Genomic DNA, 20,054 nt, shown 5'->3' on the forward strand with positions numbered 1-20,054 from the left:
TCTATGAATTCACTTTTTTTTTTTTTTTAGCCTGGGCTTTTCTTCCTTAGAATACCATGTATTGTGCTTACTGACACTGGAAAAAAACTGAGACACATATACTTCTACCAAGTGTCTGGACATGTAACCATGTCCTGATGGGATATACTTGAATGCTGAGTCATGTGACAGTATGAAACATTTGAGTACTTTTGTGAGAGTATGTTTGTCTGTTCTTAACCAGAAGTTTCTTAAGAGAGATTCCACAATAGACTTTTGATGGGAAAAGCTTTTACTTCCTAGGGAAAAAAGTTTTGCCTGAAGTTAGAAGTACCTTTGATATTCTTAACCTAACCATTTTTTTTTAAGGAGACATAGGAAATACCATGCCTCTGGTGTAGGTAGATCATGCAGAAGCAAAATTGAGAATTTTGCATGTTACTAAGTTTATTAGCCATTTAAAAACCAAACTCACTCGTCTAGGTTACGCAATTTTGAAGGGTGGTTCTGATAGACTGAATTCAGGGATCTCTTTATTAAATCCAGGCACCTTTCGACAAAAGTGGTGAGGTGTCTAGTTTTCAAGCTCAGGTATTATTAGGGACAAGTGCTTCAAGTTTTTATCAGATAGGGAATTGTATTGGGCATAAATTGCAGGGTTTGGGTAGCTGGGGACTGCAGGGTGATCTTTGTGGGAGGAGGCCACGAACCACCCTGTGGCTGTCACAGCTGGTTCAAGTTAGCTCTGAAAGCCATGTGAGTAATGACTGCCTGCCAGAACTTCTGCCAGACAGGGGAGCACGCAGTGCCCCTGCCCAGACATGTTTTAGAAAAACGTGGCAGCAGCTAGGAGCTAGAGACACAGCTGCCAAAGATACTGCCAGAGCCACACGTTGGAAAAATATGCTGTTGGAGATGCATTCTTGGAAGGAGACACTCCGTGCAAAAGGCAGTACCTCTGATGGGTCTGTGGCTTGTGGGCAGCCCAAGCCAGGGCAGCTGTGCAAACCCAAGTGATCACGGCTGGTGGTAACCCATGCTGGGGAAGGGACACAAGTAAACAGAGTGGCAGGAAAACCTAAAGAAATTTTAATAGCTATCTTTAAAATATTTCTGAGAAGTAAACTGGTGGTATTTTTTAAGGATTCAAAGTATATGGATTTTTTTTTCCCCAAGTATCGTAATCTTGCCTATCAATTCAAAACAAACTGCTTTCTAGTCTCTGAGTGGTAAAAAAAACACACTCAAATTGGTAGTGTGCTTTAGAGAGCTGGTCTCAAGTTGGCAGTACCCAGTTATGCTGCCAATCAGGCCTGTCTGTCACAGGTTAGCAGTACAAAACCATGGAATGCAGTAATGCTGTCCTTGGTAAAAGAGAGAAGGGGGAAACTGTTGGCTCTGGAAGTGCTCATACTGTATTTGCACTCAAGAAATTACCTGGCAAAGTATGCGTATTTGATTATGGGTGCTCTCCAAACGGTGTACCTTCAGTATTCTGCAGGGGGGGTTTATTAGACAATTTAGTTTGTTTGCTCATAGTGTCCTTCAGCTGAGCACAGTTACAGGCCCTACTGTAAAAGTGAATGGGGTAAAGATGTAGTATAAAAAGTGCTGTTCTTTTCTGTAGTTGGAAGTACAGCAGGGTAACGTTCCTCAGTGGCTCTTTGCTTGGACAAAGGCCATTCTTAGGCTGGCCTGTACACAGTAACTATCCTGTTAGCTAAAATGGTATCAAACCCAGCATCATACCACTTTCACGAGATCCACTTTGAGACCTACTGAATTTGCAGCCATTAGCTCTCATACAAGATAGAACCATGTAGGGTCACTCTGTATCTTGAGGTCTCATTGGATTTGACTAGTGCAGTTCTAATATACTTTTCAAACTAATGCAGTTATCTAGGGATCATACCGATAGTGAAAATCTGATTTTATCCTCTTTGTCTTTTTCTCAGAGGGACACGCGTGAATATAGTTGACTCCCATGTCAACATAAACAGCCTTCTCCTGAAATTAAAAAGGAACTTGTGATTTCTCTGGTTCTCTGAGGAGGTTTACTTAGCCTTTGTTGATACTGTAATTGCTTCTCAGCATTTATCCAATTCTGACCACTTTTCTGCAATCTAGAATATTGATGCCAAGAGGAAGCTGGCACTTTGCCTCCCTAGAGGCAAGTTACAGAAATAATGTAGATATTAGATATAGATGGAACAGACTTGGATAGCCCTTGTTCATGAAGTATTTTAAACAATACTGAAGTCTCTTACTGACAGTGCTTTCTCCTCAGTGGAGTCAAAGCAATCATATATCTTGATTACTGTACCATTTGGACCATTCTGTTCTTCCAGTTTGGAGACTGTTTTTTCTAGGAATATTTTTGAGAAAACCTATTTTTATTTTTATTATCTTGGAGAAAATAAGCTAAAGCAATGCTTCCCTGATGAGACAGGGATAAGACCTGCAAAGGACATACAGGTTAATGAATTTGGCATGTTTTCTTCATGTAATCACAGCACAGGCAGAATCATTTTCTTCCCATGCATTGGCTTTTCCTCTAAATGAATTTCAGTTCTATTCTCAATTGGGGTAATAGGTATGAGAAATTGCTGATTGAAAATTTGGATGTAAACTCTTGGCAAAATGAATACAATCCACAATTATATCTGCTCTTTAAATTAGTGAGACATTTGCATTCTTGGAAACCACTACTGAAAATCGGAAAATATTCATTGTTGCAGAACTGGTAACATCAGTTTAAAAAAGTTTCCAATGGGTAAAGTGAAAGGAAAGTTTGCCTGATTATATATAAGCAATAGGGGTATTTCCAGAGAATTTTTTTTTCTTGTTTTTTATCTGTGAAAACTTCCTTTGACAACATTTCCTTCTCCCAGGGTTACCTTGGCACAGATCTTACTAGATGTAAAGGTTATTCAGAAGTTCAGTAACCTTCAACACTTTTGTAGGTGATTTCATGGCTTCCATTTCACTGTATTTTCTCATGTGTTCTGATTTAACTTCATTCTTTGTGTAATATAGTTCAGCAGTCTACTCCAGAACGAGTTGTGAAAATAGGCTTGTTGGTTTGGATTCATCCTACTCTAAGTAGGAACCAAAGCTAGGAGCATAATTGCTCAAGGATTCATTTAGATTAAATGGAGACAGGCAAACATCTCCAGAAAAAGATTTTTAGGGGTTTTTTTCTGTTTTTCTTCTACAAGACATCTTATTTGGAAAAAAAATGTTGAATTGTGTTAAATTTTAACTTCTATGTGAGCTAAAATATTGAACTTGCATTTTTCTGTTCTTCCTTATTTGCTACTGCCTAATGGGGTTTTTTTGGGTGGGTTTTTTTGTTGCTTTGTGGTCTGATATTTGTGTGTGTGTGTGTAGCAAATACCTTTTAAGTAACAAGAAAATGTAGTTTCAAGCTTGACTTCATTTCTACTTTGGTCTGATGATTCTGACTTCATTGAGAACAAAACCAGGCTTCTACCTTTATTGTTCAAGGCTGCAACCCAAAACAGTATTATTTTTAACCTTCTGCTGAAAAATAAGGACTGACACCAGAGAAGAATTTGTGAGAAAAAAGTGTTCAAATATCTTTATTTCCATTGTTCAGAAAAGGGTTGTAGTGGAGTTTCAGGTAAAAATTGCTTTATGGTCATTAGCTGCAACTAGTTCAAGACCGTAGAAAATAGTTTATAGTGCTCCTTCAGTGCAAGTGATTTGTACTTATACAAGTGTTTAAAAGACCTGACTATAGTCACTGGACCTTTGTCATCAGTCCTGTGATGGAGGCTACCAATTACTGCGTAGTGGGTTCTGTACTGGAAAAATGGATCTGTAAGGAGAGTGATGCCTGTGGGATTATGTTACTTGGTCTTTCAAAAACAGCTTAGGTCAACAAACTTCTTTGATTCAATTTTTTATTAGATTTTGTGTATTTTTTAAAAAAGGGATGCATATGTAAGATATTTATCTATAAATAATCTGAAACAGAATTAAAGAAGAAAACCTGAAAGTTTTTTTTTTTTTCCTTTTTCCCCTTTTATTTCCCCTCTCTATTTTTCCAGTAGGGTCCTCCTTTGTTTTCACTTTAATTCTCTCATCTCTTGAAGGAAGCATAATTTAGGGTGATTACGCATTAGATTAACTAGGATAGCCAGACCATCCACGTTTAATGAAGACCTGCTTTTATCCAATTTTACTGCTAAGGATTGCCAAGTGATTTGCTGGAGGTCAAGTTGTTAAGTGTTGCCTTCCATTTTAGAACCACCTTATTTATTAGCTCACTGCTGTAACAACTAGACCATATTGTTGCCAGTCTGCTTAGGCATACCGAAAACTGAGGGAAAACATATTACTATTTGATTGTCCTCATTACTAATTTCAACAGCACAACAGACTACAAAATTGGTTCACTTAATTTAAGAATATGTTAAATTCTGAAAATGACCTAACTTTTTTTTTCCCTGCAGTCTGTGTTTTGTACACACAAGCCATTGGAAACAAGGAATGGAGAGAGGTAAGATACTTATTCATAGATGTATAAAGGTTTTGAGTATGCTTAAGGCTAGTAATTTTCTGTAGCGAAGAGGGTGTGTCATAGCCTTTTAAATGCCATCCTGAACAATGGGAACCCTATGTAGCAGTGAACACTTAAAACCTAGTCACATTAATTTCAATTTCCTTGTCTGTATTGCACATTTCCACCAAAAGTAAAAACAAAAGTAGAGAGAATACATGACTTTCCTGTTTTACAGTCTCCCTGAGATAAATGAAATCAAACTTAGCTATCAATCTGGAGAAGGTTTGTGGCTATAAAGAGAAGAAGACAAACAGCACAAGATCTATGGAAGGATTTGGCTATGGTGATGGTCAGTGTCATCAAAACTAGTCTGTAGTTGTGGTGGAGATCTACTTTTCCTATGTAGTTTGGGAGAAGTTAGGTGCTGCTGAGTAGAGTATACACCAGGCAAGAAGGAAGCGAGTGTATTATACATAGGTTGGATTATGTCTTCTTAACCCATCAGTGTGAACAGTGGAGTGGTATGTCTTAAGAAACTAAATCAAGTACCTCTACACTGAGTATCTACAACAGATCAACATTTGTAGCTGGGAACTCTCTCCCTGTACTTGGTTATCTAATTTTTCTCCTTTATTCTTTGAAAGAGTTGACAGTGTTGGGGGAAGGGTGGTCATCTTTCTACCGATAAATGCACTATTTAGCTGCCTTACAGAGAGGATTGATGGAACTGTTTTTCAGTGTAGGTGCTCTGCTCTGTGGCCATTCATTCTAAGAACAGAACCATTAGAGGAATGAACTATCTTATAATTTTTCCCTGTAAAAGAGAGGAGGTCTGATGTTCTTGTTTTCAGAATGGATATTTTATGTGACTACTACTGTGTAAAAATTTCAGTGGAGGGGCCAGGAGCACAGGAACCAGACCTCTTCCCTTATATTTGGTGTCCTTGCCAGCTGGCTGGAGAAATGTGTTTTCTGCTTTCCTGAAACATGGTGGATGTGGGTTTTATACTTGTCGAGATGAGAGAATTTGTCTCCTGCTTGGAGAAAAGCTCATATAACTGGATGATGCGTGAAACATTGTACCTATTTCATTTGTAGTTTTCAGTTAAATTGCTGTGCTCTTGTTCTGAGCTTTGTACTAGATGTCCTCTCAGTATACCTAGTGGATCACATCCCTCTGATGATTTGTGTGAAGAAATGTCAGTTTGGGGACCCTACATGGGAGTTCACCGATCTTAAATTGGCAGAAGCAATATATACATATGCAGAGTTCTAAACATCTGGGTAGCTAACTGAAAGCAGAGGAGTCTTCAGGCATTCAGTTGACTTAGGTGGCTTGGTGTGGTTTGGTAGTCAGGCCTAGATCATCACTAAAGCATTTGGGTCCTTTTCTGATCTAAGGTTAAGAGGATTTTGTCAGAAATTCTGGCTTTTATTGTTGTTTAAGGTTCATAAGTAATTTTGTGGAATTTTCATACTTCTCTGGTCTAACTGTTGAAATAAATATTAGCCATTTTTAATATCATACTTGTCCTGATGGTAAAATTGTAATATCATCACCTTACTTAGAAAATGTTCTGTGTGCATGTTTTGAGGTGATTTAGGAGATTGTTGATGGAAAGATTGCATCTGCTCTCAATTTTAACAGAGCCAAGTTTGTAATGGTTGAAGTGCATCACCACCGTATAGCTTTGTATTGTCTTCTGCCATTTTATCTCCTTGACCAAAGCAAAACCACCTGAATAGGGCAGTGTGCAACATTATTTCTTGTATTGTATCTTTGTTTTGGTTAGAGTATCTTGGTTAGGTGATGCACTTTGGCATGTGCTTATAGGATCATATGCCAGTTTGGGAACTGCAGGGGTTAAAACAGACTTTTGACATAGCAGTTTCTAGAAAATCTTACAGCTTTTTTTCTTTTAAGACATAATTATCTTGACTGTCAGGATAAGGTCCAGGTATAGGTATTTACAACTCAGTTGACTCTTTAAACTATTTATAGTTAATGGAAAAATACAACTTCCTGAGGGCAGTTCATCAGACCTAATTTAGGTGTCTGCATTAGATCAGATGAATCATTCTTTAGAAATGCCTCCAAGTGATGATCAAAAGCCTACACTTGACTGTCAGACGTAAAGTTCAGTGAGTGGAATCCCATTCCTAGTAGCTGTTATGACAATCAAAATTCAGAGGCTGGCATGATAGAGGGGCTGAGTCAGGATTGCATTTTATGTGTTGTGGTGTGTTATATTTATACCAGTGGTAAACAATAAGGTGGTAGGTAGAAGGTTAGTTGATATATACATTAGATGGGTAATCTCATATCTTTATTTTTGTGCTTTTTCTGCCTGCAGTGGTGAATGCACTAATAGTGGGTTTTTCAATAAAATTCTGTGTCCATTTTGTTGCATTTCAACACTTACTTAATATTTTACTAGCTTGTAGAGATGGAATTCACCTGGAACTGTTTGGAGAAGACAAAAATGAGACAAATAATAAACCCCTGATGATATATGTAGACAGCAAAGAATGTTGTTCAGTCATGGCAATACTTTCTTTTTGTTCCATATCCTTATAAGCATAGTTCTCTTCCTTCATTTGCCTAATTACTTTCTTTTGAACACTGCAGAAAATGCTTGGGGATCGTAAACACAGTAAATAATTTCATAATCTCCGTAATTTCCCTAGAACTATTGTAGTAGTGTGCTTTCCCCCCCCCCCCCCCTAAATTAAGCTATTCAGATGTATTCAATACAATAGTTACCCATTCATTCGATGAAGGGTACATGTTTTCTGGGCATTGACTCCCGTTTGCCTGTGGTGCAGATTCCCATGTTTTTACTCAGTTATTCTTGTCCACCAAATCATCAGCAAAGAATTAAAATATTTTATTCTCAATTCAGAAGGGTGGGTTTTTTCAAAACATTTTCCCTGCTTTCATTTACAGTGTGATCATCAGGTATTTCAGTTAATATAATAGGCAACAAATGCATCATCAGAATCTGAACTTTGGTTTTAAAATATTTACTTCTCCTTACTTTGTGAGGACACATTTGAAATATGGGTAACTATAATTTGGTTTTATCTACAGAAACCTTAAATAATATGTTTTAAGAATCTTAATTTCTTCATCTCAAAGAGGGTGCTAATTCTGAAAACGAGAGGGAACACTTCAAAGGTGGATCTTAAATAAATAATAGACGTTATGAAATACTCAACCAACTGCAGTTTTACTGACATTAGTCACCATCAGTAAGTGTTGAGGAACTGCTTATGGAGTGAAGCTCTGAGCCACTGGTCTATCTACTGTAAGGATGCATTGGATGCAAATAAATTTGTGTACCCGCCTGGGAGTCTGTTCTCTTACTGGTCCTCATCATGCTGATTTCCAGTTTCAGGAGCTGCCAAATGTTATTTTATATCCTCAGTAATTCCATTGTGTCTAAAATTGTTCATGGCTTCCTGTTCTTCAGGCCTTCCTGTTCATGAATTCTGTTCACTCTTTTTATTGGTTTTTTTTGTAAATCTGGAGTAAATATGCTGGAGACAAGAAAAAGTATCTTTTTTGACTGAGTCATCAAACAGAGAGAAAACAGGCAAAGTTGCAGTGGAATTCCAAGACAGCAAAGGTGACCAGTTTGTAGGGAAATTAAAAAATGCTGTCATGATCTTTGCCTAGTCCCTATACTGTGGTTCATCCACAGTAAAACTTCTCCTTTTATGTGCTCTCATTGCTTATTCAGCCATCCTAACTCTGTGTTGTCGGCTGTTACTTTTTTTCCTCATGTAAATATAGTGTTTCAGTCATCCATATGGAACTTCATCTGCTGTATTATTGTCTGATCACTCAGTATGAATAATGTTCTGCCAAGTCCTCATAGTTGCCTTTTATATATTTATACTGTTTAATTCTGTAAAAATCTATTTGTTTTGTAACTTTTTTCAGTCCTTGCTTCCTATCATTTAGGTATGTATGGTACTGCATGGGGTGCATCCATGGATATCCAAGTCCATAGGAAATCTTTTAAAGGAAGTCACGTTTCCTTTCAAAGGAAACAGTTAATGGAGAAAAGCCAAAGCACAGAAAAATGAGGAAACCTTTCTGAGTTTTATATACTTATGATTGTATAACCATCAGTTTAAAAAGGGTTATATAGAAATCACCATTACGTGTACATTCGGTATATAGATTTCATCTGAGTGTTTGCGTGCACATTAGAGAAACGTTGTGTTTTTTTCTGATAATAGCATTATTCTTTCTTTGGGACAAGCACACTGCAGAACGTTTTATGACTATGCTTTTTCTAGAGTGGGGTTGGCAGCTGTGAATTTTTTGTTTGTTTCCTTGTAGTTTCTGTAATTCTGCTTATATGAGACTATTATTCATCATTGTAACAGGCTCATTCTATTCATACTGCATTTCTTTCTCCACAATTCAAGTTTCTTATTTGTTCTGTTCACAGGTAGTGAAGCTAGATTATAATCCTCTTCTCAGAGTTTGTCTTTTGTTGTGTTTATATACCATTTTGTACGGTGAGCTTCTAACGGAGAGTGTTACCTGGAGCTTCCTAAACAATTTTCCAAAGCCATTAAGATCAGAGCCAAGAACCTAGTAACAGTTTAAGCCATTTTTTAGTTCTTTAGTTTCCTAGAATTGTGACAGAATACTAGGTTCTTTTCAAGATGTTTAAATGACAAAAGACTAGAGATAAAAATACTGAATTATTAGAAGATTAAATTACATATGCTACACTGAAAAAATAAAGCTCAAATTATTTTCCTAATGAAAGACTGAATTAAGGATAATTGTAATCAGCTATAAATATCAGTGCTAAGAACATAAATTTCGTAATAGAAAACATGTCTGTCTCAACAGAGATATAGAAGAATCCAAAAGACAGAAAAGGAAGTGAAATAAAAATCAGGCAGAAAACAATAACTTATTTTTCAGAATGGGGGGAATTACTTTTTGGAACAACTTCATTGTAATTGTGATAAAACACTGCAAATTTAAAAAAGAAAAACACAAAAAGAGAGCTCACTAGATGTTATTCTCAAGTTCACTCGTGGCCATAAAGTTGAAGCAAGAATTAATTTAGAGAATTAATATAGAAAGTGTTTAGCAGAGGGTTGGGTTAGACCCTCATCGTTAAATAGTTGCTTTGTGTTGTTGATACTGGACTTACCGAACTTGCTAGTCTTTTATAACTCTGAATTTAAAATTCAGGTTACAATTTTCCGTTAACCTTATAGCCCCTTTTAGCTGGATCACTAGATTGCGATGCTATACAATTTCAAATAGCTAAATACATTTTTAAAATCCCCTTCTACCAGGAGAGCTTGCATTATGAGGCAACAAAGACTGTCCATCTCAGGAAATCCAGAAACGGGATTCTGTTCTTTATTTTCTTTCTTGAACATTTATTTTCTTTTACAGGGTTAAATTGATTCTGTTACATGCTGAATGACATTTCTCAAGGTATTTGCTTGTTGGCCATGTTAAGATTTCAGCTTTACACAACTGTTAGTGGGGGAAACCAGGCCATGTGGAGAACTAATTAATTAGCAGTTATGTTATTAGCCATAAGTGACTGGATTATAGAAATAACCTGTTCTGCTTAAAAAAGGCAATAGGTAATTGGGAAAACAGATTTAAAGAGACGATGCTTTGTTCAGCTGAAAAGTGTAGACTGGTGATTTTTAGAGGCTAGCATTTTAATGTCATCTATAAGATAAATTTTAATAGTAATTTTTCAGTTAAGTAATTAGTTTTTAATTTAATCTGAAGGAATAATTTGTTTAGCCCTTGGGGGGAAAAAGTAAACAGACCATAAAACTGAAGCCTCAATTAAAAAAAAGTAATTTGAAATAATTTAAAGTTAGCAGTGCCACTGAATTCAGTCTCTTGAGTTTTGTAACAATTTCGGTATAACTGATAGGAGATTAAGGTAGCAGTGTAATTGCTGTTCTGTTGGACCTTCTCTGGTCTCAGTGTGATTTCATCATAATCATTTTGCGTATTTATTGCGTATCATAGGGAAACACTCTTCCAGAATGAGTGATTAAGGAATGGGTCGCCCAGAGAGCTGTGCGGTCTCTGTGCTTGGACGTACTCAAAACCTGAATGGACAAACCTTATCTAGCTGATACTGCTTTGAGCAGGAAGGTGGAACTGGACAAACTCAAGAAGTCCCTTCCAACCTCAAGTATTCTATGATTCTTATCTGTTTTTCTTAGCCATTAATCTTCTTTTCCTCTGAGTGGCTTTTCCAAAGTCAAGTGTATCCTCCTGTTGTGCAAACTGCCTTTACTATTTCAAGAAGGATCATACTGTCAGAAAATGATCTGTTTATGAAGGTGTCAAGACAGAGGTATTAGTGCCCCTAAATGGACTCTTTTGACAAGCTGTCCTCTGAGCTCGCTTATTTTGGGTTTGTGCCTCTCAATTTAGATGATGACTTTAGCAGCAGGAAGTCAACTTTCTTAGGCTGCAGCTCCCTGTGTTCTTTGTTTCTCTGTGTCTTCTGTGTATATAGAGGTGGAAGTCATATATGACTGAAGATCCTTTTACTCTCCTTTAAGCTCATCCTAAACTGAGGATTTAAAGAACTTTGGTAACCTTTCTTTTCCTGCCTGGTGGTTAAGGAGTCTCCCAGGACAATATGCTGCTTGAATCTGCACAGGCTGGGAGATATCTTTGTGGATATCTTTGTATTCTGATTTTATTGGATGTAGCATGAGAGACTACCAGGACTTAATACATGTTCTTTGCTTACTTGCTGTGCCAGTTACAATGCAATCATCCTTAGATCTTCTTTTTGAAGACACAGAGTTCTTTGCTTCTGGAGTTAGGCCAGTGCTCATCAGCTTTCAGCACTAAGGGTAAATCTGTTCTTTATGCAGCTGACTCCAGTCTTTGAGAGAATTCGGACAGTTTGCTGTAAGAGCGCAAATGGAAGAAATAGGACACTTGAGGGGGGAAGAATAAATACACAGATGAGAGACATATTCCTGTTCAGAACTGCAAAATGGATGGTCCTTATGACCCCTTTGTTTTCATTTCTCATCCCTGGTCTGATGAACTGCTTTTTACTGGCTTGTGTCGGAGAGTGGCTTCTCATTTTCAGGGCATAACTTCAAACAGTGTTAAATTCTTAGTTACTGCTGCATATTTCATTTTATCAGCCATTCCAGCTTTCATTTTTTCCTGGCTTCAATATTGTTGAATGTTGTAAAGCATGCAGCTGACAGGGGAAGGTTTTATTTATAAATGTTGAGATTTATTTGACCTGGAAACTGGTTGCAGACTTTGAATGTATGTAAAATTTGAATGCTACTATTTAGAGGGGAGGGAAAGGCCCTTTAGCCCAGGCTAGTACTGCGGTCATACATATTTCCATAGAAATGCCAACTTTCTACCGCTGCTGTCATTTTCCATTGTTTAATACTTGGCCATAGTAGTCACTGGTGTTTGTTGAAGAGGGTGTTTTTTACAACACTCTGCCTGTCAAATTTATCCCAACGTTTTAGAGAATGCCTTCAATAACTTCTGAAGGCGCTAACTTTTTTCATCCAAAACAAACAGTAAGCATCAAACTATTTGTTCATGTTCTGGTCTGTTTCCAGGATCATGTGCATCCTCTGCTAGTCCTATCTTAAGAGGCTCAGAGACTATTTCATTTTGAATATCCCGTATCTTCATCACTCTGGAGATTTCTCCGGCCCATGTCTGTATAATGCTTATTCTTTTCTTAGCTATTGCTTTGACTTAGGAAAGCTGAAAAAATACAGTGATTGCTAATGAGAAAACTTGCTTTCTGAACAGTTGGTGCCTTAGGACGTATTCAGAAGCCTTCTTGTAGGGGATATCAAGGTTCCAGTGAGACCAGGAGAATCGTTCCACCTAGGTTTTAAGAAATGATGTAAAGTCTTGGCAAAGGAGTATGCTAATGACACTATATATTAAATATTCTTTGCCTTTTTATTTGGAGATGGCATTGTTCAATGGGAAGATAGTTTTGCTTCTCTGTCTTTTATAGGAAGTGCTGGAATATGGACATCTCTGAATAAGACTGTCCCAACTGAACATCTCACAGCATAGCGAAAGTGAAGGTACCTAACAGGATTCAAGCACACTCTGTAAAGATGCAAGTCACCACTGTGTCACTTCTGAGGATTGTTCCTTTTCCTGAGACTTTATAGAGCTGTGTCTTGAAGATGTGTTAACTTCCGTTGAACATTTTATTGTACCTGAGACCTTTGGGAGGGTAGGTGCGTTTGCCAAGCACTCATCCTCTTAGATACAGGCCCACTTCTCCAGATGACCTCTGTGAATGAATGGTGCTTAGAGTCAGTCCCCTGCAGTTTGAATGTATGTCTGCACAGTCATTCAAAGGAGAAAAAAAAAAAGTTACTGATGCTAATGGAGTTTCTTTGAAGCACACAAATAATGTGGCTGGAGTTCTTTACCATTTTACTTTAGAAAGAATCAAGCAATGAAAGGAAATTGCTTAGTTTTGAGAGGAAGAGACAGTGGAGTATGCTCTGTTCTTTCATACCACACGTTTGTTAGGTATGCAGGGGCTGGGATAGGGAGGTTCCTGTTGGAGGCTGAGGGGTTCTGTGCAGGTTGTAGTGGTTAGATTCACATCTGTGATGTGAAAACAGTTTCAGGAAATACATCTCAAAAGCCTTCAATTACAAGAAGGTTTTTTCTTTCTTTATCCATGTTCATTGCTTTAGTTAAGTCCTGTCAATGCAGAGGTTGGCAGTCTTCGAGTCATTCGAAAGTCTGTACTCACAGATTGCAGTTTTGAGGACTCCTTAATAACAGTCTTTCACCGGACTGTCAAAAAGCTTTTCAGTAAGCTATATTCAGATATGTTTTGATATGCTCAATGTGTAGGACAAAATTAAATGATAATTCAATAATAACTCCTTTTTTGTTTTGTTTTCTGAGTGTCTTGAAAGGACAGCTAAAACAAAAAACAGCTAAAACAAAACCAAAATTGTCACATTATTATTTTATGATCATTTATATCTGTGATGTATATGAACTGAAGTCAACCAAAGTGGTATTTTGTTGTGTGTTTTTTTTTAAATTAAAATATTTTCAGCTTGATGAGAGCTGAGGCTCTTCCTGTAAACACCACGAAAGAACAGGCATTTTGCAGAAAACTCAGAGAGAGGAGAGATGAAGGGAGAGCTGAACTAAGGTGAAATAGGAGCTGGATAATGCAAAAATGATACACTTCTAATGATTGCATTCCCTAATATTTAAACCTATCTGAAATAAGCAATATATGTAAGCTTTTGCTTGATGTTGTAATTTTTTTTGAGGAACTGGTGGATTTTTACGTTACTGAATTTCCTCCCCAAATTCGGATTCTGATCTGGGTGCTGGTGTTTATAAAGTTTAGGTTATACGATACAGGCTGTGCACCACTCTTTATACTGAAGTATGAGGTCTTCTGCCAGTCTGTCTTCATCCACAGATAACTGATCTATTCATGTGAACAGTCATTTTCTTTCATGACATCTGTTTAAAAGATTTTTTTTACAGGCTGTCTTGTATCTCATATATTGCTGGTATTGACAGTCTACTTAATTAGACTTCATTATAGCATGTGGCTTAAACTTACAATTCTCTTTTACAGTTTGGAAGAACAGAAGTAATTGATAATACTTTAAATCCAGATTTTGTAAGAAAATTTATAATGGACTACTTCTTCGAAGAAAGAGAGAATCTGCGGTTTGATTTGTAAGTTAACAATCTTTGACTCTAATATTGCAGCCTCTGTAAACACATTAGGTTTCATCCAGCGTAAAATTAACTTGAGAAGAGGTAGTATCTATTGACATGGATTACGTTAATAAACATGATTAATTTAGCATTGCTACCTCAGAAATAAATATGTAACATATGAATGACTGAGTTTTAAAGAAATTGGCAGGTATTAATATACAGTCAAAGTATAATCTTCTTCACAACCATTACTTTTAGAAGATAGAAAGCTAAGGGTGTCAAAATGTTAAATATGGTGGCAGTATAGCTGATAAAACAGGTATGGGCATAGTGTCCAGAAAAAAATATTGTAGAAGTAGTACAGAGCCAAAACTTTCTTTACTAAAATAAATGCCAGTATTCATCTAAGTATACTAAATTTTAAGATTTTAGAATGAAAGCGGCTGTTCTAGAATTAGAGGGGTTTTGACTTTATTTCAGATGTACACATTTCATTCCACTGGTGAAATTGGTTTGGTTTTCACTTTGTTCTTTGGAAAATAGAATTGAGAGTCCAGTCACTACATCACCTTGCATGTCATTTGTTACATTTCACCTCAATCTTGTTATTTCAGTCTTTGTGATAATCAAGCTTGTCTTGTTTCATTGGTTATCATCCTCCCTTTTTTTTTTTTTCCCCCAGCAATTCTTCCTAATCTTGCCCTATGAGAGAGCACTTGAATAACCCTCACAGATAATTAAGGGAAAGCCATTCACTCAGTTTTGCAGTATAGTATGCATAGTGGCCACAGTTTTTCTTTAAGTGTCCTTTAAGTTGAACAATCCTTTTCCTTTTTTTTTGTTTCCTTTGCAAGATGTACTTTAGCTTAAGTTTTGTCAGTTCTTATTTTGTGTTCCTAAGATTTCTGCCTTCATGTGTATTTCTTTTAGTTTATTTGTTCTGAGAAATATTTAGGGGAATCATCTGTTAAGTTACTTACCAAATAAATATATCAAGAAAGACAATGTAGTCTGCCTTCCTATACTTTCTAATCCTGAAGACTGAGCTCTCCTGATATGTGTTATGGAGTTGTGACAAGTCATACTCAGGTGTTTATAGTAGTGGTAAGTTGTAAATTTATTGCTTCCCAATTTGAAGTTATGCTGCAAGTTTGCCTTGATATAGAAATTGCATTTATTGCATTTCTGTCTTGTAGACAGCAAAACAGATGAAGAAAGACTTCATAATTTGCCTAAAATCTCCTAGCAAGTTCATGGTAAATCCATTTTTAAATCTTCTAGGCTTTAGTGTCAATGTACCATTTACTTATCGAAGTAGTTGCTTTAAAGCAACTCTGACAGTCACTTGCTTTTTCTTTTTTTTTTTTTTTTTTCCCCTCCCCACCCCCACCAGCCCACCCCCCACCCCCCACCCCCGCGTTTCTGGAATGGAAATCAATCTGTACATTAAGCAGGGCATAAAATAAATAGTGCAGTAGTCACATTAGTGGAGATTCTTACTGTAGCAGTAGAGGAAAAAGTATGATGGCTGTTAGATGTCTATTAGCAATGTTAATAAAATCAGGTGCTGATTTTGTTTTAAGTTGCCAGCAGGGTGTACTGAAGTGCTCTTGAATGGCAACATTTCCTGTATTGTGAAAACAAAAGAAAAAAACCCATGTCTTTTTATAGCATGCTATAATGCTTCCTAAGTTAACAAGTGTTGGAGGGATGAGTGAGGAAAAAAGTTCCGTTGTGTTCTATACACAGGTAACAGCTAGCTGTTTCCATCTAGACTAAAACTGTTTCGAGGAATGAGAGGAAATAACTCAATGCCAAGGTAGATTACAGAGTGCTTCTAGATGCCTAGGTACAAATTCTTTCATCTTCACCATGGAAGCCTGGTGCAGACTTCATTTTTTATTTTAGAAGTTGGGTTTAATGTCATTAGATCTGCTGAGTATAACTGTTGCCTGCTATTTAAAATAATTTTACAGAAGAGCTAGTCCCTTTGCAAAATAAAGGATTCTTCTCCAAGTGCAGGTAAAGCATTGCTGAAATAAAGACACAGTTGGGGCTGTGTAGGAATCTTGATTTGATGGCCTCTGGCTCCTCATAGGATGCGTGTATGTTGTGGGGAGGAGGCAGTGCAATAGAAGAGATGAGCAAAAGAAATGAACCAGAAAGAGAAAGCTAGGCTCACTTCTAGGCAAAGAAAGGAAAATCTGTAAAAGGCTTCTGGATAAGTGCTATTTGAATAGGACTTGGAACTGGAAGGGAAAATAGTTTCCTGTTTGATTCTTCATGTAGTCAGAGAAATGGACTCCTGTTTGTTTATTTTCAAAAAGTTGTAAATATCAAACATACTCCGTACTTATCAGAAAGACCTGACTGCTTTCTGCTGCAGTTCTGGATTACCTGGACACAAGTGTATTCTGAACTCAAAGCTGAATAACTGTTTTTAATGTTTGCCTGCAAATGACCATATAGCCATAATCTGTGAATTTATTTTAGAGTCTTATAACAGTGATAGATGAGAAATGAAATATTGTAGAACACAGAGTTAAAAATGTGACTCTTGTATAGCTACTCATGGATTAAAACGCTAAAGGAAAGAATAATCTTTAGAAAACTTTCTGGTTTAAATTCTTCAACAAAATTGTGTACTGCTATTGGCCAAAGTGTTATTTTTCAAAGAAACAAACTCCTGATATGATTCGTACTTTTTGCAACAAAAAGAAAGTGGTGAGTATAGCTCTGATTTTTGGTGTTCTGATAAATGAGCATGAGCCCACTCCTAAATTGTACAGCCCTCAATGTCTCAGGCCCCTTTCTGTTTATATTTGATTTTGCCAGTGAAGTTGTTTTCCTTGTGTAGCTAGTCCTCAGATCAAATTACCAGTTGTGTTTTTCTGTTCAGTTTCACCAGACAGTATGCAGCAATTTTTTTTTTAAATAAACACTCAACCCTCATGTTAGTGATTTTTATAGTCATTCCTTTGTTTACAAATATGTTTCTAAAACTTTGACTGTGCTGCACCATATCCAGCTACGTTATGGTATTCCTGTCCTCCTGACTTGTGATATGGTCCAGAATGACAGAATGGTCAGGGCTGGAAGGGACCTCTGGAGATCATCTAGTCCAACCCCTGCTAAAGCCGGTTCACCCAGAGCAGGCTGCACAGTCACATCTGGGTGGGTTTTGAATGTCTCCAGAGAAGGAGACTCCACAGCCTCTCTGGGTTCCAGTTCCAGTGCTCGGTCACCCTCAAAGTAAAAAATTTTTACCTTATATTCAGGTGGAACTTCCTCTGTTGCATTTTGTGCCCATTGCCCCCTTGTCCTGTCACTGGGCACCACTGAAGAGCCTGGCCCCGTCCTCTTGGCACCTGCCCTTAAGATAGTTGTATGCCTTGATAAGATCCGCTCTCAACCTTCTCCAGGCTAAACAGTCCCAGCTCTCTCAGCCTTCCCTCAGAAGGGAGATGCTCCAGTTCCCTCATCCTCTTTGCAGCCCCACGCTGGCCCCTCTCCAGTAGTTCCCTGTCTCTCTGGAACTGGGGAGCCCAGCACTGGACACAGTGATACGTGATGCATCCCGTCAATCAGTTGTGGCAGCACAGCCACAGGGATAGCATAGCATGCAGTGGGAATGGAAACACACAGGGGAGGCTGAGGTGTGGGCACAGAGGATACTTTTTCAAATTAGTTACTGGTATGGAATCTGAGTGTAGGATTTGTTAAAAATATTACTGTGGATTATTTGATAAAGATGGAAGACTCTGAAAGTATAAAGATTAGAAATCCCCTGAGAAGTTCTTATATTGAGTTCTTTAATCTCTCTTGAATTCACAGAGTAATTTTTTTTTTTTTTAAATCTGACTGAAATATAGCAGAAGGGAAACAACAGCGTTTTCTAACAGGAGGAAGAACAAGATTATGATAAGCTGAAAAAAACAAGTCAAACTCTTGCTAAAAGCAATTTAACTTATTGTCAATTATTTCTACTTAATTAGTCAAATGACTGAAAAATTACCTAAGAAATTAATTTAGAAGTTAGTATGCTAAGATTAATTTTTAATTTTTGTTCTGGTTTTTGGCAGGTTTCATGGTTCAAACAGGAATATCAGAATAATTTCTCTTAGTAGCCTGCACTTTGTTGAAAAATACTTCATTTTAAATAGCTAGTGAACCATAATCCTGTAATCTGTGGTGATTCAATTTGCCTTCCTTACTGGTGAGACTTCCATTCATATATCTGATTGTGTAAATTTCACACACTGAAATAGGTGAAAAAAATTGTCTGGGTTTTGTTTCTTTACTTATCCTTAGATCTGTCATTTGGCAACTCTGATATAACATTCCTTTTTTTTTTTTTTTTTTCCCAAGCTACGATGTTGACTCAAAGAGTCCTAACCTGTCAAAACATGTAAGTTTTCCTTGCTATTATACTTTCTTGTGCTGAAATATTTACACTTTTCTAAATATGTGTATTTTCTTTTGACTGTAAGTAATATCAGATACATAGAGACAAGTACAATGATTGTGCTGTGGTTAGTAATATACATAATGCTCATGAATATAATTTTAATGGGACATTCCTCCTGTAAAGGGCATATTTGAGCACACGTGTATACCTTTTCAGGTATGTGATATGCTGCCTTTTGTTGATACTTCTGGGTCCTAAAAATCTTAAAATATTTTGATTGTGTCCCAATTAATATTAGTAGAAACCTTTTATGCTTATGTCATCTTGAAGTGGAAGGGATTAAATAGTAACTGTAAAATTTAAACGTGTGAGAGTAGAATTCAGAGGGTTTTGAGTGAATTTTTAAAAATAAATACAGGGAGGCTTTGGTAAGAGAATTTTTAAGAATCTGGAGCAAAGGAAAAGAGAATAATGGAAGGAATGTTGTATGTGTGTGCTTCACTGTGAAGAGATAAGACTTTTAGCCGTTGATCTCCAGTTAAATCATCCCTGTAAAGATTTAAAGGCCTTGGCAAACTGTTCTCTATCTCTGTCATCATGGAAAGGTGTTCTGAATAACTGCAATGCTAGCTAGGAGGACGCAGAAAATAGAATCTTCCCTGAACTGTCTTTAACAAGAATAAAGCCTCATCCTGGGCTTCTGCCCAAGATTGTTTGCACTTCTGTAGTTACCACTTTGTCTGATATTATTGGTTTTTTTCCCCAAAACATACTACTTTGTATGAAAAACTCAGTTTTGTTTTTTTTTTTAAAAAAGGTAAGACACAAGATAAGTTAGTCATTATGGAAGTGCAAACAAAGATTATGCAAATATATAGCCTAGATTTCATTGATTACTGGAGCAAGAATGGAAGGTTTGAGTATCTTGCCGAGCCCATGGAAAAAAAAAAGGACAGAACGATGAGGAAACAAACCAATGTTCTTCTGAAGACTATTCAGGTAGATCTTGAATTACATATGTGCCTGCTGCATTCTAATTGGTACAGGCTAAGCATACTCGGATGTGTTAGGCCCTGTTTTTTAAACAGTGCTAATTTCCGGAAATCTTCAGTTGTGGAGGGGAACTTTATTCTATAGACATTAACATTAATATCAGAAATACCCATTTCCCTCCCTTGTCTTTAAGAGGAAATCTGTACAAGTCGGTGTAGACTTGGTATCTGTACTGAAGACATCCAAACTATGCCATATATTATGCATATGAAGAAGATGATGGCTCTGAGAACCCTGTGAAAGATGGTACCTTGAAATGTGTTTCTTAACTACAGCTATGCATTTGCATCTTTTCCTAAATGCTCAGGGTTGGTCTGGACTGTTCCTTTTGCTGCCAGTTT

The 20,054-nt window shown here is 37.0% G+C and overlaps 1 protein-coding gene across 7 annotated transcripts in view; it reads left to right on the top strand.

Annotated features, from left to right (window-relative positions):
- Positions 1-20,054, top strand: part of CPNE8 (copine 8) — a 107,943-nt gene that overhangs the window by 14,628 nt on the left and 73,261 nt on the right. For 4 of the 7 annotated variants that reach the window (XM_037387598.1, XM_037387599.1, XM_037387603.1 and 1 more), the window contains exons 3-5: positions 4,458-4,504; positions 14,164-14,267; positions 18,621-18,660. In XM_037387598.1, coding sequence (XP_037243495.1) covers positions 4,458-4,504; positions 14,164-14,267; positions 18,621-18,660 — 191 coding nt within the window. Of the gene's footprint in view, positions 1-4,457; positions 4,505-9,956; positions 9,987-12,546; positions 12,620-12,757; positions 12,779-14,163; positions 14,268-18,620; positions 18,661-20,054 lie in introns of those variants that run through there. The other 3 variants (XM_037387601.1, XM_037387600.1, XM_037387602.1) reach the window with 3 other exon arrangements.

The sequence above is a fragment of the Falco rusticolus genome, chromosome 5, assembly GCF_015220075.1.
Source record: "Falco rusticolus isolate bFalRus1 chromosome 5, bFalRus1.pri, whole genome shotgun sequence".
In the NCBI taxonomy this organism is placed as follows: domain Eukaryota; kingdom Metazoa; phylum Chordata; class Aves; order Falconiformes; family Falconidae; genus Falco; species Falco rusticolus.